Source organism: Trachurus trachurus (assembly GCF_905171665.1).
Source record: "Trachurus trachurus genome assembly, chromosome: 5".
NCBI classification, from domain to species: domain Eukaryota; kingdom Metazoa; phylum Chordata; class Actinopteri; order Carangiformes; family Carangidae; genus Trachurus; species Trachurus trachurus.
This window is the reverse complement of record NC_139896.1, coordinates 35143848-35169283: the sequence shown is the minus strand read 5'-3', so window position 1 is coordinate 35169283 and position 25436 is coordinate 35143848. Positions and strand designations below refer to the sequence as shown.

Here is a 25436-nt window from a genome sequence, read left to right as displayed (position 1 = left end):
GCAGAGACTATAATATAACTAGGGTTGCAAAGGGGTGGAAAATTTCCTGAAAATTACCTGAAATTTTCCATGGGAAGTTTTGGAAATATTCCAAATTGGAAACTTCCCATGGGAATTATTGGGAATTTATGGGAATTAACTGGAAATTGGGGGTATTTTTGGGGGGCTTTCCATTGCCTTTAATTGATATCACAGTGGAGAGAGAGACAGGAAATGGGCGGCAGAGAGGGGGAATGACATGCAGGAAAGGGCTGCTGTGTGCATGTGATTGAGGAATAGCAATAGGTTATCCCCCAAAAAAACTCTATTTTTTTTTTTTTTTTTTGGTTCAACCATGTTAAAGCAATACTTACCTTTCTGGAACTTTTGCACATTTCTTTGTCTAAGTTAAAATGCTATTAATAATCTGATGATACATTAAAATGTAAGAGAAACCCAACAGGGTTAAAAACTCATCATTTTTTCATTCTCATATAATTCTGAGAAAAGTCTGACCAATAATATTATTCGGTCCGATTAATAAGATTTGACGAGCGACCGAACCTACTTAATATGTAATCACTTTGTGCACCCCTCTCCTCCTCTCCCCCCTCCCGACCAGGAAGAACGCTTATTGACAGAGCAGTAGCAGGACATGAGCAGAGGAGACTAGAGTCACAACACACACAAGAAAGAAGGTTTTTGGAAATAAATAGTTTTTTAAAAGACCAATAACTGCAGCCGCAGCTGGTCGCGGAGTTTCATGTCTGATATTGTAACGTTGATAGTGAGCAGCCCCGAGTGATACGTAAACACAGGACGTCACATGTGTCTATAAAGCATCCAGTGCTAACGGCTAGGGGGCTAGGCTACTGTTAGCTCTGTGCTAACGGCTAGGCTACTGTTAGCTCTGTGAGTTCTCAGCGGTCCGGACCCGGTTGAACTCCGGACCGGCGCGGCTCGACTCGGCTCGGTCTGGATTTATTTTCGGCCTGAACCACCGCATCAGGTGGCGCTGGTCCGGCCGCCAGCCCGGCTGGTTGAGAACTGTAATATGTAACAATCACTTCCCCTGCGTCTCCAGTAGCAGTAGGCTAACAATTTTTATTATAAAACTCATCAGTCATCATCACTGAGTCCGTTTATACGGTTTAAAACTCCGGTGTTGTGTTTGTTTGTGTTGTTCCCGTTTCACTCGTGTTCCTGTTCTGTTTACCGTTGCCATGCCAACGCATGCAGCAGGGAGGGAGGGGGCTCGTGGAGGTGCTGCAGGAGGGAGAGGTGGGTGGGACTTGTGAGGGAGGTGGAGCTGTTGATTTTCAAATGTTTGTGCTGTGCTGAGTGAAATGCCAGATATTTGGTCCTATAGTTTGTTCTCACAGTGCATTTGGATCCAAAATGTGTATAAGTGCCCGCCCTCAGGTCAAGAAGTCACACAATCTCCAATTTTTTGATCGAGCAACATCCCTTCAATTTACTGGACTGGATTCATCTATTCAAGTAAGTAAAATGCTTTGACGTTGTTGTTGTTGTTGTTGCTGTTGCTATCAGGTTGCTATGCGGGATCATGTGCGGGATTCTGATTGGCCAACGTGGGCTTGAAATTCTCGCTACACTGCCACCTACAGGTTTGGCATGCTCTTGACGGCATATATACACGGGTTAGTGTAAACGAAACGTTTTCTGAAAACGGACTGGTGTGCGCGCAGTTTTTTTTGTAAACGGAGAGGGTGAAATGTCCGTTTATGAAAATAGCCGGGCACATGTAAACGTAGTCTAAATGTGTGGAAACCTGCCTGTGAGGTCTTGGTGACGTGTGTGCACTGCGCGTCGGTGAACCAATCTACCACTGCGCCGGCTGCACTTCGCCTTGCACCGAGAGTAGACCAAGCTGGCGAGCTTTCGGCGCACCCTCTGCGGGGCATTTTCGCACGAAACTTCCACTGCGCCAAGCTGAATCTGTGACACCTCTCCATCTCGGCGCACCGCAGTCTACCAACCTGCCAAACTGACCGTGCGCCAGGCTGCGCTAGTCGAAACTTGTACTGCACCGGCTGCGCCACCAGCACTGCGCCACAAAATTATAGGGCCCTGAGAGAACAAGCAGACGCAGACTACACGCTGTGTGTAGGGCCCCGCGATCCATGGGGCCCCCCATTGCGCCATTGTAATCTCCCACTCTCCGCAAATGCGCAAAGGATGTTCACCCCGGGCAGCGCTACAAGTCATCCCGAGACATTTTCTTAATACCGCGTCACGGTGTGTGTGGGCGGGGCTCCTCCCCCACATGCACGTCCAGAGCAAGGGGGCAGTTGTCAGTATGAGAAGTGAAGCTCACTTCCGCGTTCAAAAAACTGCAATCCCCCCGGCTTCCTCTGGGGGCTGGTGTCAGAAAGCAGCATTCTCCACAGACCCCCATGTTAAAATAGCCGACTTTACATCCTCAATAAACATTATCAAAGCCTGGTACCATTACGTTTTTTGGTCTCAACCGATCGAGTTAGAACCGAGCGGCACAAAACAGACCCCCCCAAACCAATGGGTGACGTCACGGGTGCTACGTCCATTCTTTTTACAGTCTATGGTCCAGAGAGACAGAAAGCAGCTGCCTCATCGATAACTCCCTGTGTGCTGCTGCAGGATTTACCTTATGTTTAATTTTTACCATCATTAAACAGCTTCGGACTAATTGTGATGTTAGATAAACGACTTGTAACTTGTTACAAGGAGAGTGGAGGCTCCTTCCACATCGTGGCTGGAAACCAAACCTGCAATCAGAGCCTCTGACCCGCAGTGTCACAGCTCTCCTCGGTGAGCTCGGTGGCACCGCGACTCCTCGACACAAACGCTGGACGCTGGGGCCACACCAGACGCGGAAGCGCCGAGAAGCGGGGGCATTTTCATTTCGACGTCCAAATCATGGATCTAAGCCTGGTTTATGCTTCTGAGTCGCAGCGACGGCGGACCTACGGCGTAGACCCGACGTCGTCGTTGAGCATTCGAAGTTCTGCGTCGAGGGAACGCGTTGCTTCTGGTCACAGTAAACAATGGTAACTGAAAAACAAACGCTTTTATTGCAAATGTTGAAGCGCAGGTGACGGAGAAGACGTTTGCGGAGGTGGTCTGTCTGACCAGTCGAGGCTGAACGGGTGAATTACCACACTGACGTTCTGAGCGGACCAATCACAGTCCTTGTGGTTCGCGTTGGTACGCGTCAAAGCGTCGTGGAGGTGCACGTCAGGCTACGGCGTAGGGGTCCGCGTCAACGGCATAGTTTGGTCAAATGCCACTGGAGACATGTTAAATAAACTACAATGTAGAATGGAGCTGCCCGCACAATACTGAAGTGTACAGGACAAGTATAATTTCTATGCACGAGAAACTTAACTGGTTACTGGTCAAAGACAGACTATTGTACTCACTGTTCGTTGTTATTAGAAATATATCTGTCCTAAAAACACCTGTTATCTTGTTTAAAGGTGTACAGAAATGGCCGTTTGTCCTGTTTGTCGCGCCGAGTTGTCACGAGCTGCAACACGAGTTTACCCGAGTAAGGAAAACGAATTTGATTGGTCGTTATCGAGCGGGCGGGATATTCAAAGCTTGGGGCGAGCCCAAGCTCCGTGTGTGTGTGCGTGTCTCAGACGTTTGATGACGGATTACGGATCCAATATCAGTGGCTGGTGAATCGTGTACAGGCTGACGTATAATCTGTGCGCCTGCATTATCCAATGCGAAAAAAAAAATACACACTTTCATCCCGGATTTACTCAAAAATAGAATTTTGCACAAAGTTTGGCCTACATCGTCTGAAAGATGAGTTATCACATTAATTTTATGATCCAGAGTGGGCTCAAATTCAGTTTTCTTTTCTGTACACCTTTAAAAACCTCGCTTTTAGTGCAGAGAGTCATAAATATATCACCAGACATGCAGCTGTAGGAAACTTTACATTACCTAAAGCAAGATCTAACGCCATCAAGCGTACGGTTTTGTATAGAGGTATGAAAGAATGGAATTCACTGCCGAAAAATATCAAAGAAATTCAAAATGTTAATAAAACAGCATTTATCAAAGTAAGACAACATGGTATATTTATATATGGAGTAGCCTATATTTCGATGGATATATGATATGTGTTATTATAATGTATATTCTGTAGAATGAATGTATATACAAGTATGATGTGTGATGTGTAATGATGTACAGTATGCATATGATATGTAGAAATGTGGGATTAGTGTGTGAACAATTAATATAACGAAGAATGAATGAAGCACAGTTAAGAAATGTAAACACTTTGTTTTTGTTTTGTTAGGTTAAGCATATCGCTCACTTGTTTTTTTGTTTTTAATTTTTAAAATGTTTATGTTTTGTGTTTTCAACTGTATATTTGATACTGTTGGACCCCAGGAAGAAGAGCTGTGGCTTAGCTGCAGCTAATGGGGATCTTAATAATAAACAAATAAAACAAATAGCTACGCCGTCGCCGCAACGCAGAAGCATAAACCAGGCTTATAATACATCCATGGTCCAAATCCTCTGCGGCCGGCTCGCGCCCTGCAGCGATCGTTTCGCCGTCTGGTCTATTTTGTGCACGGGCCGCGAGCGATTGCGTCAATCAATCAGGAAGTCACACAAAGAAACACAAGTGAATCCGGTCAATTTTCAAAATAAAACACTGCGATTGACAAATACGTGAGGCCAATGTGTCTACGTTTGTAGCCTATTTGTGTTTATTCATCTAAACAGAGCGCGAGAGATGAACACACACAGAGCTGAGGGGCAGTGCTTGTTTCTCTATTTCTTATTTGTGATGTTTTATTCTTGGAAAGGGGAGTTATGATAGCATCATAGCCTACCACTAGTTGTGGTTTTAATTGCAGTTATATAAGCAAAATGTTGTCTGGGAGAGGGGTACTTATATTCAATTTGGGAAAGGGTAGGCTACTCAAGCCAAACAAATATGGTGTCTATTGTTATAAATATTCCTTAGATAGAAAATCGGTATCGGAAAAACCGGTTTTGGCAGGTCAGACCTCCTTAAAAACTGGAAATCTGTATCGGCCAAGAATTTTGCAATCGGTGCATCTCTACTCTTTTTCTTGACGTTTCTGTCTGTCTCAGCCTGGGGGGCCTCTATCGTCATTGGCAACCACCTCAAGTTGCCGTGGTAACCTCTGAGCCTCAGGCCAGAGCTCGTTAACTTTTTAAACAATCCACCTGGAGCCACACACACCAACACATACAGGTAGCTTCATGTGATTACAGTCACACACACACACCAAAACACACAGGTAACATACACATGCGTGCGTATGCGCGCACTCCTCTCCCACACACACAAAAACACACACAGGTAACTTCATGTGATTAAAGAGATACACACACACACACACACACACCAGTACACAGGTGACTTAATGTGGTTACAGCTCCTCCATATCAGAGCTCAGTGAAAGATGATCATGTGTCTGTCTGATCAGCTCTGTCTTGACCTGAAGATCGTGGGTTTGATTCCCATGTTGACAGAGATGGTATGCCCGGCAGTAGCCCCCCGTGGTCCTATCAAAAATTCCCAGAGGAAATGTTCTAGTTTTATCTACTCTAGTGTTCTCCCCACTGCAAACGATTGCATGTAAGATAGTGTAACGTCAATGTATTTTCCAATTCCAATTCCAATGTTTTATGTCTTATGTAAATGTGTGTATGTAAAAGTATGTGTCTCCTATTATGTGTCCCTTATGATCCTTGTTTCTATCATGTGAAGCACTTTAAGCTGCCACTGGCATGAAAAGTGCTGTAAATCCTGATTGATTGATCAATCAATCAAAGAATGGAAGACTGCAAAATGTGACTTGTGACTTTTTTGTGTAATTTATATTTTAGATGATTCCTCCATACCATACTATGTGAGGTCCATATTTATGAGGCTGGACCGAATAGAAACCTCACTCACAAACCTCACTCACAAACATAACAAAAATCTTGATGAAAGACATGCAACATCAAGATGTTGAAATTGAGGAGCTGTCGAGGCAACTCACAACGCCTGAAGAGCTGGAGGAAGCTTGTGAAAAGATTGGAGATGCCAACTACAAAAAGAAAGTGGTATGTGCAATGTTGCTGTTGCTGTGTGTTAAACTATGGCGCCATCCAAATAATATTGGCCACGTTTCCCAGATTCGATCTTTCTTAAGGACGTAAGAAGGCTCTTAAAGCAGAAGTGAGTGGTCCGGTCGTTTTCGCTAATGCTGCGTTCGTTTTGAAATCGTAAATTACAGCTTCAAGTCACAACTTACGACTTTGTAGCGTTCCAGGCAACCCACTCGTGTTTTTCCGACCTGTTTTACCGGTGAAAGTCACTATAACGGCCACTCGTAACTTCTGACCGGTGAACTCGTACCAGATCGAACTGGTACGACTTCACGGTCGGAAAAATACGAGTTTCCTTGAACGCACCATAACAGTCCTTGTCGCTACGTCACCACATTCACGGCGTTCCTTGGCTGCACACACAGCCCTGCATGCCGTTCTCTCTCCTCATTGGATAAAAACTGTAGGATACGATAAATGTTTTCTCTTCGGCTCAGAGCAGAGCAGAGGGACTGAGAGACCCGTGTTTCAGTCCAAACACTCTATGTAAGTGATTGCTGTCGGAAGATATAACTATTTAAGACTTATATTAACACAAATATATCACTCACTTCTGCTTTAAGAAGGGTTCGGCTAAGAAGGAGCACGGGTGTTTCCGAGATGCGTTCTTAACTGCCTTCTTAGGAGAACCTTAAGATCATGCCAAATAAGTTTCTTAAGAAGCTCTTAACGGGAGCTGTCCACCGCCACAGTACTGAAACTGAATCAATCGGTGCCAGGCAAATCGATTATTATATCACACGCCACCTAATACACGCATAAATCACACACAGTGACAAGCGCAGCTGCACCGACGGGCGATGAATAAACCGAAAACGGGATTTCCACTTGCCAAACATGGGGTTAACACAGGTCCCGGTGTCCACGGGCCTGATTAGAAACTTCTGCGCTGTTGTTGCCGTGTTGGTCACGGGCAGTGACAGACTGGCCGTAGATGACACGGCACAGCCGCGTAATGATGCGGCCAGGACGGCTGCGTGACCATGTGATTGATGTGTGTGAAAATAAAAAATAAAAACGATGATCAATGATCAATGCTATACATATAGAGAATGTGAAGTTACGTCACACCGTGGGACGTTGGGCGCCATCTTTGGAGGATCGCGGATGTAAACACTTGCTCGTCTCCCTAAAAAAAGTTCCCCAAAGTCGCTTAAAAGTAATCATGGTGGGACAGTACTGCTGCGTAAAAAAATGCCACAGTAGTATATGCACTAATACCAAAAACAAGATAGTTCACGATGTCTGGATAAGTCAGTGGAGGGAGTAAATCTGGGTCTTGAATCCAGTCCCCACTCTCTGTTAACGTTTGCGTTCCTCCAAAGATGGCGCCGTCGTTCCCCAACGCAAAGCGGCGTGACGTCAGCTTCACATTCTCTATAGGCTACATATATATTTAGGCAGTGGAGTGTTAATGCGTGACAGTCTTTATTCCTCATATTTAGTTTATTATTGTTCTTATTTTATTTTTTATCTCTTTATTTTTTATTTTGGCACATAATTTAATATGTTTTAAACATACAATGTGCACTGTTTAACTATCTTGCTTAGTGTGATATTGATTTGCCTTGAAAAAGTGAGCGTTGGTCGCTAAGAAAACTCGTAACTGTGCGTTCACACCAAAAGCTTCCAAAGCGTCAAAAACGCCGGAAGACAATTCATTTTCAATGAGAGCCCGGCGACACTGAGCGTCCAAAGCGTCAACAGGCGTTGCCGCGCTTCCAAAGCGTCCAAAGCTACACCAGATGAGAAGTTGAGCCAGGTTTAACTTTAGGGTAATTAGCTATGACGTGGTTCAGCGGCAACCGGCGGCAGCCTGTCAGAATAGAGATGTCCGTCGGCTGCCTTTTTTTCTTTTTTTTGTATTTCGGCTCCCCAATGACCAGCGCGATTGAACTTTGACGTCAGTCACCTGACGAGCAGCCAAAGCGGCTGAAAATATTTGCCCTTTTGGGAGCTGTCTTGTCTGACGCCCACCCTCGAGCGTTTTTGACGCTTTGGAAGCTTTTGGTGTGAACGCACAGTTAGAGTGGGTCAGCTCGATCTTACATTTCCTTCTTAATGAAAGATCTTCTTAAGCTAAGAGCGACTCTGGGAAACACGTTCTTCTTTCACAGCGTTCTTAAGAGCGCTCCTAAGAAGATCTTAGCACTTCTTAACGAATCTGGGAAACGCGGCCATTGTGGGCTGCTTCTCCAAATTATCCAGACTGGGTGAAAAACTGCATTTGCCTGTATTCTGACTCAAAGCTACAAAATGGTTCAGCTGCTGTTTCAAACTGCTCTAGCAGTTTCTGTGCTTTTGGAGTCTCAGAGTGGCCTATCTCTCTTATAAAAGAAACTGTTCTTCTCTTCAGACCATCAACAATATCTCTGATTAGACTAGAAGACGTGTGTTCAACAACATCCCTGATCCCACTTAATGTATGTGAGGACTTGGCCTTCAACCTAGCTAAGAAGAGTGCAACTCTGTCTTTTATGCTTTCATCTGGTAACTCATCCCATTCCTCCACTGCAGTCTCACTGCATTCCACCTCACCTAACACATTGGGTTCAGGGTCTGGGGATATGGACCAATCAGAAAGTCGCGCCTTCTACTGATTCAACATCAAAGTCAAAACTGTGCCCCATTAGGTGTCTCCTAAACGATCTCTGGTTGTCAAATGAACGATGGCACCCAACTTGTGCACACTGGAAATAAGTTGATGTGGATAACCTATATTGTGCATCACTTTCAGATGAAAAAAATATTGTCTTATGTCAGCCTAAAGACCTCTACATTTGAAACACGTAAACTATTTTGTCTAGACCTACTCTAGTGTACCTCAAGCAACTTCTTTTGGTGTTGTTGAAATTTAAGCTGTGCCGATATTATTGTAAACACCCACAGCAGCTCGCGCCCATTCAGTCAATGGAAGCTCCTCCACCGGCCTCCACCGGCCATGTGAGCGACGCGCACTCCAGCAGCCGTCGCGCGGCGTCTCTCTTCTCTTTCGCGCCGGGTCTATTTTATTTCCTCGTTGCGTGGCTACGCGGCCCTCCAACAGGTAGAAAACTACAGAGAACGGTGTATAAAACAAATATATTACATTTAAAAGTGATTAAAATAAATGTCTCATGTACCAGAGGCAAAGCCAGTAGCAGTGCAACATTATGGGGTTTGTTTTTTTACATTGTGGATCCATGATCGTGTAGTTAAACAGTAAATTGATACCATTTAATATAGTCTGCACTTGCAAACCCTACATAGTTAGCGTGGCCTAATTGTGTGACGGAGGCGTGGCCTAATTTTGTAAGGGGGCGTGGCCTAATTATGTAATGGGGGCGTGGGCGGTTTATACTGGTTTATACCAGTTTAGATCGGTTTACTCCAGTTTATACTGGTTTATACCGGTTTATACCAGTTTATTCCGGTTTAGATTGGTTTACTCCGGTTTATACATATTCCGGTTTATACCAGTTTATTCCAGGTTAGATCGGTTTTCTCCGGTTTATACAGGTTTATACTGCTTTATTCCGGTTTACTGGTTTATACCAGTTTACCGGATTATTCCGTTCTAGATCGGTTTATTCCGGTTTATACAGGATACAGATTAAAGGCTAAACTAAACCAGGCCAAACCAGATTAAACCGGGCCAAATCAGACTAAACCAGGCAAAACAAGCCTTAAATCTGGTTGTTTTATAGCCTGACAAACCAGACTGTAACGACCGGTAGACCTCGGCTCAATCCAGGGGGCGGGATGAAGGCTGTCTTTCAAACTGCCTCTGCACATAATAGGGTAGCGCTTGAGCGCTACGACTAATCAGAGCAAAGAGCAGGATGACGTTAGCCTGACAAGCCAATTAAAATGTATGTCGTCATGGCGTTAAGCCCGCCCAACGACTCTCTAAACAGATAGAGCGCTGTGATTGGTGAACACAAACGGTGTTCGAGACTCAAAAAGTTCCTCTGGCTCGTTTCTAGACCCACCTACGGAGCAAATATATTTGCTGCCGCTAGGGTGCATCTAGATTTCTAGGCTAGTTGTTTTAGCCAAGACTGCTACAAAATATTTTCCCCAACTGAGTTCCCTGTTAAGGGCCAACCTTCAATTTTGTAAATGTTGGATTTATTCCCGTTTATTCCCATATATTCCCGTTAATTCCCATGGAAAGTTTCCAACTTTGAAAATTCCCGGAATTTTGCAACCCTAAAAATAACACAACATCTGCACAGGCTTCAGTTAACGAACACTTTGTCAGTGTTTACGGATTTTCTGGCCCTCAGCAACCAGTCACACTCAGTCTCTTCCCTTCTCCCACTCACTTTTATTTTCATCTACACCATTGTGCAAAACGGATGTTGATTTTTACACTGTTAGATTTTATTATGGTCCCTCCAGACATCTTGCAACATCATTACTAAACGTAAACATAAGCATCCATCAGTGGATAGAGGCTCTGAAGAAACTAAGTGTGGCCACTTGAAATTAATGAAAGCCATTAGTTAGTTAAAAGACTGTGAGGAATCTTTGATTGGTGTCATGTTAGTCATGTTCCTATTCAGATGTTAGAGAAGTGCGGCCACCAAACTCATTTCCTGTACCTCAAATAGATGTCTCCTTCCTGTGAGCACTGAAAAAGAAATCAAAGCCTCAGATGCCAGGATATACTGACTTTTAGCTCCCAATTTGTCTCAAGTTCCAAACAACAACAGATGCTACACTCCCCTCATTGCAGAAGTTGTCAAACTACAGGGCCCGCCTCCCTGGGGACGACACAGGAGAGTTGAAGCCAGGGCGCGGTAGGGAGAAGCATGAGGCAAAGAAAGGTGAAAGGAGAGACGTGAGGTGAAGACAGGTGAAAGGGACGGTGCACTTCATGTTCTTAAAACCAGGTCAAATCTGGTATAGCAGGACAACTTCAGGTCAAAGCCTGATTATAACTGAAATGCCATCTGACAACATCAGCAAACAAACTATGCCAGACAAAGACTGTGCTGTGATTTCAGCTGTATTGACTAGAATCACTATCTATCACTCAGAGAGAAAGTTGGAAAAGACAGACTTTCTTTATTTTTGAAGCCAGGGAGGCCAAAAAGACAGACAGACAGAGGATGGTGAGCAGCAAAGGGCCACTGCCGGGTACTCTCTAACCTGAGCTGCCAGAGGAAGAACTAAGCCCAAATGTCATGCAGTCTCATCTCTCTCTCTCCTGTAGCTCACAGGGATAAACAAATAATTTATTTCAAATTCCAGATTGTGACAGACTTTTATTGAAGACAAATATTTATGTTTAAAGGGACATTGTGTAACTTCTCCTTTTATCTATTCACAAAGTGAATAGATAATAGTGTTCCTTTCAGCTCTGAATTAGCCGTTCATATCATTCATATCTCCATGGAGCGGGTAAGCTCGGTGCTGCTGCCATGTGGTGTCTCCATGTTTTTACGTTCAGTGGCAGCGTGACGGTAGGAAACCACGGAAACTCAGCGGAGACACCGGAGCTGTCGGCTCAGGTGGAGGTGGCGTCTGTGAAAAGTCACCGTGGTAACGCAGTGAGGAGGAATGGAGCGTTACACTGATGCTGCATTCACCTGCAGTCGGGCAGACGGCCGTCGCTAACAAACCAGATGTCATTTTAGTCACAGAAGTCCAGAGAAAGCCGGTAAAACGTGGGTCAGGTAAACAATACCACATCACCATGACAACATATTGTCACGTGTATTGTTTTGCCTCGTGCTGACGGACCACTTGTTTACATAGAGGCTTGTTTATGCCGTTACGTGCAGCGGCTGACGTCCGTCTGCCGTCTGCCCAATTTTACATGAATGCAGCATGAAAAATACGATTGAGTTGCTTGTGATATACAAACGCAACACTAGATGGGAGTAATTCCTACACAATGTACCAGTACTACTGATGACTTCTTTCTCTCCTGCTCATTGTGTCTTTTCTTTAATTATTCTTCTTCCTTCTTTAATAATAATACCATACAATTAAAGTACTCTATTTATTGTAATGGAAGTGAGTGTGAGTATCGGGAGTCCTCTTGCACTTCTCTGCAGTTCCAAAGCAGCAGCTCGGTGGACTGAGGCTATGCACTCTGCTGACCAGTGGCAGAAATACCATCAGTCCATCAATCAGTAAGACAGTCAGACAGTTATTTAGGGACATTTTGTGACGAAGAGACTAGCCACTGTGTTGTGGTCCGGCCAACAATAGAAAGTTAGTTGTTGCGGTTTGGCCCTCTGTTGCTCACTAATCAATACAGCAAAGACAGACAAATAAGGTGCTTTAAAGCCCTTGGTGCTCCTGACTGCTGCAGGTAGCAGCAAAATCATACTCCTTCTAAGAGTCATAACTCAGCTAAATCTAAACACACGGGACACATGTTTTTAGACACATTGTGACTCTTGCCTCACAAGGATATGATTATCTCACAAATAAATGTCCATAAATACACTTGAACTTAAAAAAAACAAACCCTGACCTAATGCCACCCACAATCTGCCTCTGCCTGCCTGTTACATGCTCATGTCTTTCAAACTCCACATTTCCAGGTTCTGAGCCCAAACCAAGATGCCACCATAGTAAGTCTGACATGACACAGTTCCTCCACAGCCACATGAGACACTGTGAGTTATGAGTCACCTTTATGGGAAAACTTGTTTTAATTCTCCGATAATATACAACAATTCTAAGATTATGCACATTCTTACTTAACATGAAAGGGAAGTTTGTGTCTTACTTTTTGCCTTTTGCTAAACTTTCATGGAAGCCCGGTGTTTGCTCAGTAAAACTTCACCACCTGTAAGTTCAAATATAAGGTAGTGTATTAGGTATTGAGTGATGATGTTGTGTGATGTGTGTTCTTAATTTATCTCCTATCATAAACACGTAATTCGGACTAAAATGTCCTAACTGAGTGCTGTATAAGGGTCAGCCACCTCCTCTACTTAAAATTCGGCCTGGACCTGCTCAAGCCCACCAGTGTCACTACAGTAACTGCAACTGGGACGACAGACAACTGAATAACAAGCTGTTTGAGAAGCACTTGTGTAGATCTAAAATGTAAGCTGTAAACTGCCACTAACGACTCACTGTATCTGTTATATGTTCAAGTATTGTATAACTCCAGGTAGCAAGGCTAACTTTCACAATCAGTACAAAGGAGATGTGGCAGTCCCTCTGATGTGCCACTCAAATGAGACATCACTTGTGAAAACATACAGTACTGTACCCCTGAGGGAAAGTGTTGAGGTGTCAGGAAGTGTCAGTTTTAACTTCCTACTTGCCCTTGATCTCAGGAGATTATTATGAATATCAGACTAGTGTGCTAGAGTTTGTTTGTTTTTTTTGTTGGAAGAGTTCACAGGAAAATTAAAGTTCTGTTTGGGTGACATGCCACCACTGTAACAGCAACATACTGAAGATAAGCTAATAGACATCCCGGAATTCCTTCTACTAGTTAATTACCTGCAGTGCAGAATACTGTGTACACGGTTCAATACATCACACCAGTAAACATTTGACAGGTGTATCACTACTGTCAAATGAGTCATTGTGTATACTGAGCACCAAGGCCTTTCCTGTGTGCATATGATTGCATGGGTGCAAGTCTTAATGGGTGAATGTGTGGCAAAAGGGGAATGAGTTCCCATTGATAGTGAAGTCTTTGTGGTAGCTGCAGGCCATGCATGCATGGATTGTTAATGTCTGTTGGATGGGGTGGACTGTGACTAAGGAGAAAAAAATCTGATACAGTGAGTCCTTGGAGTTTCTTAAAAGAAAGGCTCTTGGACATCCGGCAAGTGAGGCAGAAACAGTGCCCTAGCTAAAAATGCAAATGACTTGGTCAGAGGTCCCGTAGCCCTCCCTCCCTCCCTCCCTGCCTCTCTATTCTGCTCAGAGTGTAGCAGCAGCGTGAAATCCATCCTGGGAGGGGCTATTGTACTCCGGGAAACCGTCAAACTGGAATGGGTAAGAGCAGGCCCAGGCCAGAGGATCTCTTTTTATAGCCCCGAGGCTTTGGGAGAGCTGTTGCAGTGCTGCTGAAAACCAGCCAGCCAGAGGCGTGTGGGTCTGGGATGAGCCTCAGAGCCGGCAGTCTCCCGCTCATCCTTCCTGGTTGGTGTCTGTCTCAGGGACTGCTGCTATCACTGCAAGGCCTCACGCTCTGTAGCCTCGCCGGCTCTGTGAGGCAGACTCAGGTTTAATCGTCCATGATGGTGTGTACTCTGCCAAAGGGACACACGGGTGTCTGCCATCGTGCTCCACCTTTTCCCTTGTCCCCCTCAGCTGTCCCCTAGTAGCTGCTGGACTGAGAGACAAGAGAGGCACAAAACCACCAGCACACACCACCCCCCAGCTCCTCTCCATCAATAGCCCTCTTGCACAAAGCTGCTGTCTTTGCAACATGCTAACCAACCGACAGGGAGGAGGGAGAGAGAGAGATGAGATGGAATGAAGGGAAGAAAGAGGGAAAGTGTTTGGAGGACAACAAATAGTATATATATATGCCTCTCACCTCCTTGTCCTCAGTAGTGTGTCCTCCGAGAAGCTTCAGGCACTCCCTGGTGACCCTTTAGTCCTGCTAGCCTCCTATGAACTCTCAGTCCTCACACTCATCCTCCTTGTGTCCTGTGAGGGCTGCGAGTGGCTCAACACAGATTGGAATTCTCCTGTGCTGTTTACTTTCCCACAACTTCTCTCCTGCACCGTGTGCACTAGCAGCTCTGGATGAGGTAACCCTCTTTGCTCCCTCCCCTTTCTCTCTGCCTCCCTTGGCTCTCTGCTTCCGTTCCTCCCTCTGTCTCCCCTCTCTGTCCCTCTCTGTTTTTTAGATGGGGTCTATTCCCCCCTTCAGCCCCTTCAGTCTCATGCTGTCCTTTCTTTGGTTTTCTCCCTCCTCCCACTCTCCAGACCCCTGCTGCTGTCCAGACAGCAGCACAAAGCAGGGTGAGGGCACTCAAACACAGCTGGCCAATGGTAGAGTGACAAAGTTAAGCATGTGACCAGTGAGAGGCAGAGGGGTAGCATTTGCACCAATCAGGAGAGATATTCAGAGCAACGTGGGCTGGACAAAAAGAATTAGGGCCAATGCTATTTTACAGCACTTCCTGTATGTGACTGCAGGTGTGTGCACACACTGCACTTGTGTCAGTGTAGCAGTTTCTCATTAATGGCTGAAATTATGATTATAAATATCATTATTATAATTGTTTAAAAGGTAAATCTAGAATATGCACATAAATCACAACAAGATTTAAGTTTTTATTCAGCCACTTCTTACCTGCTTTAGTTTTTCATTTACCAAATGAATGGCTGTTTCATCAGTTGATTGTTATCACTAATTTAACACAGTTTACTTCCTGTCTACAGCTAAGAACACAAAATAAAATGTACTTGTAGTGCAGTGTAATTATTATGCAGCAGAATTAACCATCAGAAATATACAATTGGCCTTTATGTAGTATTATATTTGCATATTATGTTATTTTAGTATATTATGACTAGTATAATTATTTGTCCATTTACTTACTAGTGAATTACTGCAGTAGACTTATTTTAGTTACTTTCTATACAGTTTAACAGTTTAATGTGTAACAATGCATGATGTCATAAATAATTATGTAAAACTGATCATGCTTTGTGTGTAAAATCTCATAATAACTGCTGCTGTCAAATACATTTGGAGGTTTATCTGTACAGGTATGGCTGTTGTTGCTATTTTCAACCTCACCAGTGTTTCTATTTCTGCCTCTAATCACATTTACAGACTGCAGGCTCAGGCAGCTCGTAGCATGCTGCACTGGGAGATGCTGCACAATCAACCTGAGCTAATGTGTGAGGTCACGTAAAGAATAGCGTAAAGAAGTTGCTCACATGCACTTGTCTTCATTCATCTAAAGACTGACTGCACAATAAATAAATAAAATCAGACTGTTGTCCAGAAGATTTATTAAAACACATTGAACAAATACACAGAATACAAATAAAAAGATGACAATTCACTTTTTTCATTCAATTGCTATACAGCACAAATATCAGAACCATAACACTGCTTGGAGCTCATTGTCTGTAAATGCTAGATACACTACCATCTCCCCAAAGTGAACCGTCATATCAAACGTTTCACATGCTGTGCATTCACTGCAACAAAGGTGCCTTTTGTCAGGGTCTTTTGGTAGCTTTTGAAGCCATGTTAATAAGCATGTACATACATTGTTAACATATTTATAATATTAGACTGAAGCCTTTTTTTCTAACAGACGTTACATTCATACTGACTTCAGTTTGATTGCATTTCATTGCAGTATGTTTTTGATGTCATCTCATGGTCATCGCTCCAGAGGGTAAAAGACATGGTTTTGATTGATGAGCACATGTGGTGCACACTGCAGTTCTATGGCAACACCATCCAGCAGACATTCATCTTTTTTTCACTTCGATACATAAATCTATAGGAGATGGACTTATCTCTCAAAAATCTTTCAAGTATTTACATGTTTCTGAGGTTCTATCTGTCGAGCAACCTAATACATGTCATGGTCAAGTAATTGATGAAATGAACAGAAACACAGTGAACGGAACGGCACTGATTAACACTAACAAAGCGCAAAAAACCAATATGATGTACTTCAAGGTTCATCTCATGGTGCTTTCAAAACGGGTCGGGTGATGTTTTGTTTTGTAACTCATTTTCAGCTCTTAGTTAAAGCGCGTCTGAGAATTGGCGAGGAGGTTGCAGCCACACAATCTAAGTAAGAGAAAAGCAGGAGAGCACCTCAGGACAATCATTTGCACTGGCAAAAGGAGAGTAAGAAAATACGCTCACCAACTCTATACAACGCCACCTCTTCAGTTTAGATTAGTCCAGCCACAATCATCATTTCAACAATGTCAGATAAGTGCTGTGGCAATGGCAATAACAATAATACAAACAGGTAATGCCACTGGTCTTTGGAAAAAGACAAAAAAAGACAAATATGTCAATAAGAATTTGCACTTTAAGTCCAAACATTCAAACAATGCCTTCATAGAAAAGGAAATATAGTAGAAGCTTGAATTTATAAAAGACTGTTCTGCGTAGTGGACGGTCACTTTAGCACATATTAATAGTAGATGGAAAAGGACTGGATATGTAGCGGTACCATGCTAAAGTGCCTTCACTTCCAGGTAAAGTGAAAGGCGACGACAGACACATCTGAAAGAAACAGAACATTAACTGAGGAAGCCAGATGTGAAGACATCATCTAAGAGTAATGTTGTGCAACATTGGTCCTTAAAAAGCTGATATACAGAGAAATATTCCTTCAGATGCAGGTTCAGACTGTGACACTACCAATTCAAGTCCTCACCTCTGTGGAGGAAATGCACTGCATCAAAGAACAAATCATAACAGGATCATCTTCTTCAATGGCACCAAATACATCTAATTTTACCTTAACGTAAAGAGAAGCAAACAAAAGCTCATTTTGCGACAAATACGAGACTTATAAGGTGACATTGCGCCATAAGGATTTCATGTTTCTTATTCAGTTCTAACAATGAAAGGGAACCAGGAAAGTCCCTGGGATGTAAGAGGAAAAAAAGCCACCCTCCACTCAGGACTGTGTTCTCAGTTAGGCCTGAACATTAAAGCCCTGTATGTGGATGTAGACCAGATGAGTTCCTGTTTATAGTGCAGTCCCACTGGTCATGGCCCCAGGGTTAAGCTCTACAGCCACTACTAACATTCAAATATAGAAAGAATCACAAATATTGTACCATACACAGAAATACTCAGTCTTCTCTGAAATGTGTTAAAAATCATTTTTGCCTCTTCCACAGTTTCTTCCGCTCTGCCCGATCTTCATATATGATACCAAGCCAGGCGTCTGATTTCATCCATGTATGTATACATATTTCACTATGATTAGACCTATGTGAGGTAAAATAAACAGCAGTCTCTGAGTATATACAGTACAAGAGAGGCCAACCCTCACAGCTATACTGCAGTCAAGTGTATCTGCAGGTTTGGCAGAAATGACTTTCTCCAAATGACCAGCGGGTGGCAGTCTTTAGAGGATTCAGACAGACTGTGTCCAGCTACTGCATACATGATAATAGTTTTTGATGCTTTCAAATCAATACTTCATCCACTGGTTACTACATGAATGACAAAAAACACTTATTCATTTAAAGTAACGATATTGGCCCTCAAAAAAAAAAAGAAAAGAAAAAAAGCTATCTCCTATCTAACCATGACTGAAGACATCCTTGACTTCACTTCCTCTTCACAGAGAAAAAGCTCCAGTGGGGCACAGTCACAGTGTACAATGAGTGGGTAGATGGATAAAAGCAGCAGAGTGCACGCAGAATGAAACGGTCGAGGCTGGCACTAATAACACACATCCCAAGATTAGAATGAGCCCCGAGTCTGGAGCATCAGAAACTCAGTTACTGCCAACTTGCTCAAGTTTCGCCTTGTATTGAAAGGCTGAGAAAAAATCCTCTGTCAGGAAAAGCTGCTCCGATTTCCCTCCTAATCTATGATCCTCTAAAGATAAAAGTGCAATTGTTAAGATAGATACATCTGCATTAATCAAAAAAGTTGCATCGCCTTAACCGTAGACAGCAGAGAGCTTGATTTTGTAGAAGGAGCAGGAGAAAGAGGACAATGTGGCGGAAGAGATGGGCGGCTGTCATCCATACAGATTCCATCCCTGGGAGTTTCTGACCTCCGGTCAGTGTTACAGAACTCGTCTAGTCCTCAATGCAGATGACATCACTAGGTTTGCCGGACTTGAGGTCAGGCGTGGCCACATCTCTCAAGGAGTCAAGTGACTTCTTATCCAGATGGCTTGTAGGGGGTGGGGGGCCGTTAGAGGACACTAGACAAGAAAGAGATTGAGTATTGACAGTTCATTAGAATAAAGTCTGTTCAAAGCATAGAAATGTGACATACAATATTTCAATTCTGTGATGTACACACAGTACAGCATCTTATTCAAATGCAAAACTAAAAGTCTGGGTACTGTATGTGTAACAATCCCTCAAGTATGGTAAAGCAGGTCCCAGCTGAATCAGGACGTATAGTGATGGATGTCTATATGGACTCATTTCATTTCATAGCAATAGTTGTACTGTAAAAAAAGAAAAGAAATCCTTTCATTTCATTCCACCTCACATCAATCCAGTTTTGAAGTTATCCAAAAACTACGCAGAGCGACCATATTAACTGCATAAACTGGCATATTTTCTCTTCTGAGTTTCATGTAAAATTTAAATTTAATAATAGTCTATTCGTGAAAAGATCCTCTCAATCATATTAAAAGTATCCAATATCCCATATGTCAAAAGGATTAAAAAAAAATTAAGTACGTATTAAGGCCTAATTAAAATACGTTAAAGGGATACGCCAACATTTTTTTCCCCGTGTCTTGCCTCACTCCCACTGACCAGCAGATAGACACCATCCTTTCGACTGTGCGTGCAGTAACAAGGGAGATACGGGCAGAGCTGGCACACAGCTAATTAGCTTAGCTCAAACGCTGGAAGTGTATAGGTAGTGTTAGCCTGCCTCCTACCCAAGCTGAAATCAGCAATCAGAAGCTGATTTCATTTTAGCTCTAAACTCTGTAAATATATCACTTTATCAACATTTTAAACATCTTTAGGCGAGAAAGTAGCCGTTTAGATCAGCAGTGTGTCCTTAATTTGTCTAACCAGCTGTTTACAATTTTGTTCAATGAATGTTGGCAATGTTGGCGTATCCCTTTAAGCAAAACACAGTTAATGATTATAAGGATTTAAATGGCGTGGGGCAACCTCCAACTTTCTCCCCACCTACACTAAAGGTGGATGCTTACCGCTGACGTAGGGTCCCAGAGGCATCTGACTGTAGTTGACCATGGGCTGCCCCCCCGGCCCTCTGAACCCTCCACCGAAGCCGCTGCTGTACATCTGGGAGCAGCCAAACCCACCTTGGCTGAAAGGCTGAGGAACACACATGAGGATCTGTTGTCATGGGACCCATGTATGGAATAATGACATAAAGCAATCCTATTACAGAGACACAATAGTTGAAGATGCTTCTACATATTCAGCAGGTCTGACTAGTTTTTTTGTTTGCCTGCAGTGGAAAAACAAACCAAACAAAAAACCAGGGAAAGAAAATCAGACTCCCAATTGTTTCCCTGGTTACAACAAGAGTTGGCATAGCAACCATAAAAAAAGCACAGTCAGAGCACATGACCAATCACTCTGCTTGGCTGACATGACAGAACAAAACACACACATTGGGTTGTGGAGAACAGGTGCAGGAGAGATGAAAGTAATGAGACAATAGAGTCTCTGTTAAGTCCTTGGAGACGTGGAGCTGAGAGACGACAGTAAACAACTGCATTTTTCACACTGCACCTGGGGAGACTGTTTCATTGGGGGATAAGTGAGTCTCTACAGGTTTTTGAAGGAATAATGTGGTTGCTGAGTTGTAAGTATAGAAATCATCAAAGACCCACCACACATTATAGTGAGCCTTGTTTTCTCTCTGCAGCCTCCTCTGCATAGTAATCACCAACCCAGACCAAACCATTCATAAAAGAGTCTAGTAAAACATAAAAATCTCCATCGAAATGTTTGTGGAAGTCAACTCACTCCTTCACTATACTAACTTTACAACGATTATTAAACAAAAAAGCAGAATATTGTAACAATAATCATTATTAAAAGGGAGGGATAATGAACTGTATGGTGCTGATCCCCTCTAGACATTCAGGAGGTACGTTACTGTTCGCTGCAACTCTGTCACTCTTTTGTTTTTGTTGTTTCACGCAATATAATTGCATGTCATTTCTCGAAATGATCCTTTTATTCAAAGATGATGCCGATGTCGAATTTGTTAAATATAGTAATACTTTTGGGCAGATATCATATACACTCCTGCAAATGGAAAAATAAATCCCCATCAATTGCATGTTTCAAAAAAGAGCTAAACAAATATTTTAGTTCCTTAAGTTTACTGGCAGATGGAAATGAAAAAATTAATGGTATGGTGGAAATTGCAATGCAGTGTAATATGTTTATTTGTGAAGGGTACAATGCCTTCAAACCTTTTATTTTTGTCTATATGTACTGCATACACATATTTAAAATAGCTATTTTCCTATTCTGTAAAAGCCTTGTAGATTTGTTTTTTTTTTCTATTTTCATTGTATGAAAATGAATGTCTCCTCCTGGGAAAAAGAATGCAACATATGTTCCTATTTGAGAGTGTATGTAAATCTGAATACAATAAAGTAAAAAAAAAAAGAAGTAATTTCTCAAAATGTTCATATATACGTATCTACAAGCCAGCTATAGTGCAGGCTGGTGCTGGTGCTGGTGCTGTAATGGTGTGGGGTATTTTATTGCCCCTCAGTACAAACTGAGCATTACTTAAACACCCATGTTGACCTGAGTATTGTTGCTGACTGTGTCCGTCCCTTTATGACCACTGTGTACACATCATGTGATGACTACTTCTAGCAGGATCATGGCACCACGTCACAAAGCTCAGACTGATTTCTTGAACAGGACAATGTTAAGTTAACCAGATCCAAACAGCCTCCACAGTGGTGGGATTGAATAGAGTTTGAACCTGGTAATGCTCTCATGTCAACATGGACCAAAAACCCTATGAGGAACATTCCCAGCACTTTGTTGAATCTATTCCATAAAGAAGTTAAAGGACAATTCCAGGCGAATTCAACTCGGGGCTGTATGTTCCTAACATTTTAGGTCTAAAAGAAGGAATCTGAAGATTTTCAGTTTAATTGCTCCTGTTTTGCGGTAGTTGTGTCTGTCCCCGCATCGCCACGGCAGCGATGAATGGGAGCGGATGCAAGTTCCGCTGCTTAGGCTGTTTACATCCCTCAAAGCCACAGACAGCGTCAGATGGCGACTCAAACATGCACCCAGAAGTTTATTTACTTCAAGCAAGCCGACATGTTTGTAAAACTAGATCTAATGCAAAGTCTCCCAGAGTCTCACACGAGACCCAAGTTGACGCTTGGTTCACATGCAGTGGGAAAAGCTACCGTTTGTGTCATAAACACAGGAATATCAACTCTTAACTTGCTTGAAGTAAAAAAACTTCTCGGCGCAAGTCAAGAGTTGATATTCCTGTGTTTATGACACAAACGGGAGCTTCCAACTGCACCTGAACACACCGAGCGTCAACTTGGGTCTCACGCGAGACTCTGGGAGACTTTGAATTAGATCTAGTTTTACAAACATGTCGGCTTGCTTGAAGTAAATAAACTTCTGGGTGCATGTCTGAGTCGCCATCTGACGCTGTCTGTGGAAAAAAAATTACAGCTTTGAGGGCTGTAAACAGCCTAAGCAGCAGAACTTCCATCCGCTCCCATTCATTGCTGCCATGGCGATGCGGGGACAGACACAACTACCGCAAAACAGGAGCAATTAAACTGAAAATCTTCAGATTCCTTCTTTTAGACCTAAAATGTTAGGAAAATACAGCCCCGAGTTGAATTTGCCCAGAATTGTCCTTTAAGGTAGTGCTGAAGGCAAAAAGGATCCTACCAGTACTTATGTCTGATCCATTTCTGATTATTGAATTGTGCAATAAAAATCTTACAGTGCCACAGTTATATTTCACATAATGTTCAGATCATATTATCTGACAACAGTGTTCTGTGGAGCTTCTCATCTCACCTGCTGTGGTGGAGGTTCGCTGCCTCGGCTGGTGAGGCGGCTCAGGATGCTCCTCTCAGACATCTGCAGGCGCGCCGACACCGGCGGGATCCTGGACAGCATGTTGGGCAGTCGTGTCACATCTGCTTTCATGTCGCTCAGAAGTTCCTCCAGCTGGTTCAGCACTACAAGACCACAGGCAGACACACACATACACACTTAGCACAATATAACAAGTGGTCTCACTTATGTTAACAGTCATATGATGCCTGCATCTGTGGTATGATTAATGAGAGAAAGATGAGCGAAGGGAAACGGAAGGGAAAATGCATTAAAATGTTTTGAAGGATCCTGTTTGAAATGAGTAAGAGTAACCTCCAATCATTAGAAAAGCTAATTAATTGTGGGAACTAGGGCCTGAAATTAACAACTGCCAAGAGCTAAATGCCATAAAATTTTTCACTGGCGGATAAATCAATAAGGGTCACGGGCAGCAACATTTTGAAACGATAACATTTTAACACCTCGTTTTTATATGCTCTTTAGTCTTGGCTCATTTCCAAACTTTCATCCTTCTAATAGCTGTAAACATGTTTTGACGGTGAGTCAAATGATCATGAAATGAAGCGACTGTGTCAAAAAGGATCTTCTCTGACTGCCTGTTAGACGCTCCGCATGCGGCAGAGGTGGGGAAACGTCTGCGTGCGCTTCATTTTGTAATTCAATTATTGTCTGGATGGACTGACAAACCCGTTTCCCACTGAAACAGAGCGTCTGCATCCTGAGGCAAGACAGAGTGAGGCAGGTCAATTTGCCTTAAGATAAAAAAAACTGCTCCAATAACAAGCTGATCTGTGATAGAAACAGTCAGTCTCAAAGATGACTTGATAAACAAGAGATATTTCTCAGTGTAGCTGCATCACTTGCAGTGCTGCATTGGTTTTTACAAGTTAAACATTTATTTTATTCTGACAGAGCGGTATAAACAACAAAACTAAGACCAAGTATTTAATAAAAGATGTTTTCTGAATATATTCGTTGTAAAATATTGATGATTCTAGGGGGATTTCGGGAGATTTCAGCTCAAACTTTGCCCTTGCCTCTTTAATGAATGTTTCATTCGCGACGCAGCGGACCAGTGGGCTGACAAGCGTCTTGTGAAAAATTCAGATCATTACTTTTGTCCTGTAAAAGTTATTTGTTCAAGGTTTATTTTCCCCCAGTCAGACTCTCAGGACACTAATCTGTTGCCGTGTTTGAGACCTTTGTGCAGCACGGCGTTGGCAGGCTTGTTCCCAGCCAGGGACTCTTTAGACAGGTGCTGGTGGGATTCTGCCAGACATTCCACCTCGGCAAAACGAGTGTTGAGGGCCATGGCCGGGTGACTGGGGTCCTGGGTCATGTTCAGGTAGGCTGCACGCCTCAGCTGCTCCTCGATCACCAGAGCCTGCTCCAACAGCTACACAGGGAGGCGGGGAAACAAAGAGACAGGATGAGATAAAGATACAGCTACAGATGGAACAAATCCTTTATTCCTTGACAAGTGATTTGATTTTATTCCAAAGAGTGATGTATTGCCTTAAAGCGGCGTGCCAGGAACTTGTTCTTCATCTCTAGGTAGTTGCCCTTATGCATCTCAGTCTTAAAGGGCTCGTTCAGAATAGCATAGCGTGGGTCATTCTGAATGTCCTGCCAGCGAGCATAGCCATGTCTGAGACACATTCCCGGTCAAGAAAAGACAAACAGAAGTGCAGGACCTCATAAAACCCTTCAAATAAAACAGCAATAAGACAGCTTCGGTTTCATATCAGCTCCTCAGCCGCTGCTCCCCTCCAGTCAGAAGTAATTACATTACTTTACCAGATGCCGAGCTTCTCGCTCCTACATCTGGGAAAAAAGGATACGTTACAATGCCAGCCAACAGCCAGTAGTCATGGCGACGGTGCCAGATGTCATGCATCTTTCCAGAAGACAGCGCCGCTCGTTCCTCTGTTTGCCACAAGGTGTGAAGCTCTGAGAGCAGAGACACAGAGACAGAGAGACAGAGAGACACAGAGACACAGAGACAGAGACATAGAGACACAGAGACAGACAGGTTCACCTAATGAGCCAGGTAATATTCAGGATATTTGCAGCATATTATTACAGCATATTATAATAACAGTACAATAAAAGACATGATCAAGACTGATAACAAGACAAAGCCGCTTCACTGTGTCACCTCAGATAAACAACCTCCAGTGGGACCCTGCAGCGTAGTCTTAGGAGGTATTAAAGTCTGGTGGGGGTGAGTTATTCATGTCACTTTTTTTCACTGGTATTAAATTAGCCCGTGACTTTGCAAACTCATGAAATCATTTTTTTTTTTAATTTACAGCCTCCAGCTGTAGGAATATAAAAAGCAACTAGAATTACAGCCTTGTGTTTGTTTGCCTCCACCACTCAGTCTAATTTCAGGTTCAATCCCCGTTTATCTAAAGTTATATCAAATATTTAGTTTTAGTCTTCTGAGGTACAGTACTATAGGGATATTACACAAACAAGCTCAAACTGTGTCACAGTGTATTTGAACTTTTTACCCTCGAAATCTAATCAGTTCATCCCTTAGTTCAAGTGAATGTTTGTGCCAAACGTTAAGGGAT

General features: G+C 43.1%; 2 protein-coding genes across 3 annotated transcripts in view; both read right to left on the bottom strand.

The window, feature by feature from the left end:
• arhgef10la (Rho guanine nucleotide exchange factor (GEF) 10-like a) overlaps positions 1 to 14855 on the bottom strand; it is a 124062-nt gene extending 109207 nt beyond the window's left edge. For both annotated transcript variants that reach the window (XM_083972303.1, XM_083972304.1), the window contains exon 1: positions 14645 to 14855. The gene's annotated coding sequence lies outside the window, so the exon portion shown is untranslated. The remainder of the gene's footprint in view (positions 1 to 14644) is intronic.
• A 4009-nt stretch (positions 14856 to 18864) lies between these two features.
• Positions 18865 to 25436, bottom strand: part of chd5 (chromodomain helicase DNA binding protein 5) — a gene marked incomplete at both ends in the record, with an annotated part of 53400 nt that continues 46828 nt past the window's right edge. Inside the window, 6 exons of the mRNA XM_083971031.1 lie at positions 18865 to 18992; positions 19971 to 20097; positions 22816 to 22979; positions 24058 to 24253; positions 24373 to 24505; positions 24699 to 24807. Of these exons, the coding sequence (XP_083827157.1) occupies positions 18865 to 18992; positions 19971 to 20097; positions 22816 to 22979; positions 24058 to 24253; positions 24373 to 24505; positions 24699 to 24807 (857 nt within the window). The remainder of the gene's footprint in view (positions 18993 to 19970; positions 20098 to 22815; positions 22980 to 24057; positions 24254 to 24372; positions 24506 to 24698; positions 24808 to 25436) is intronic.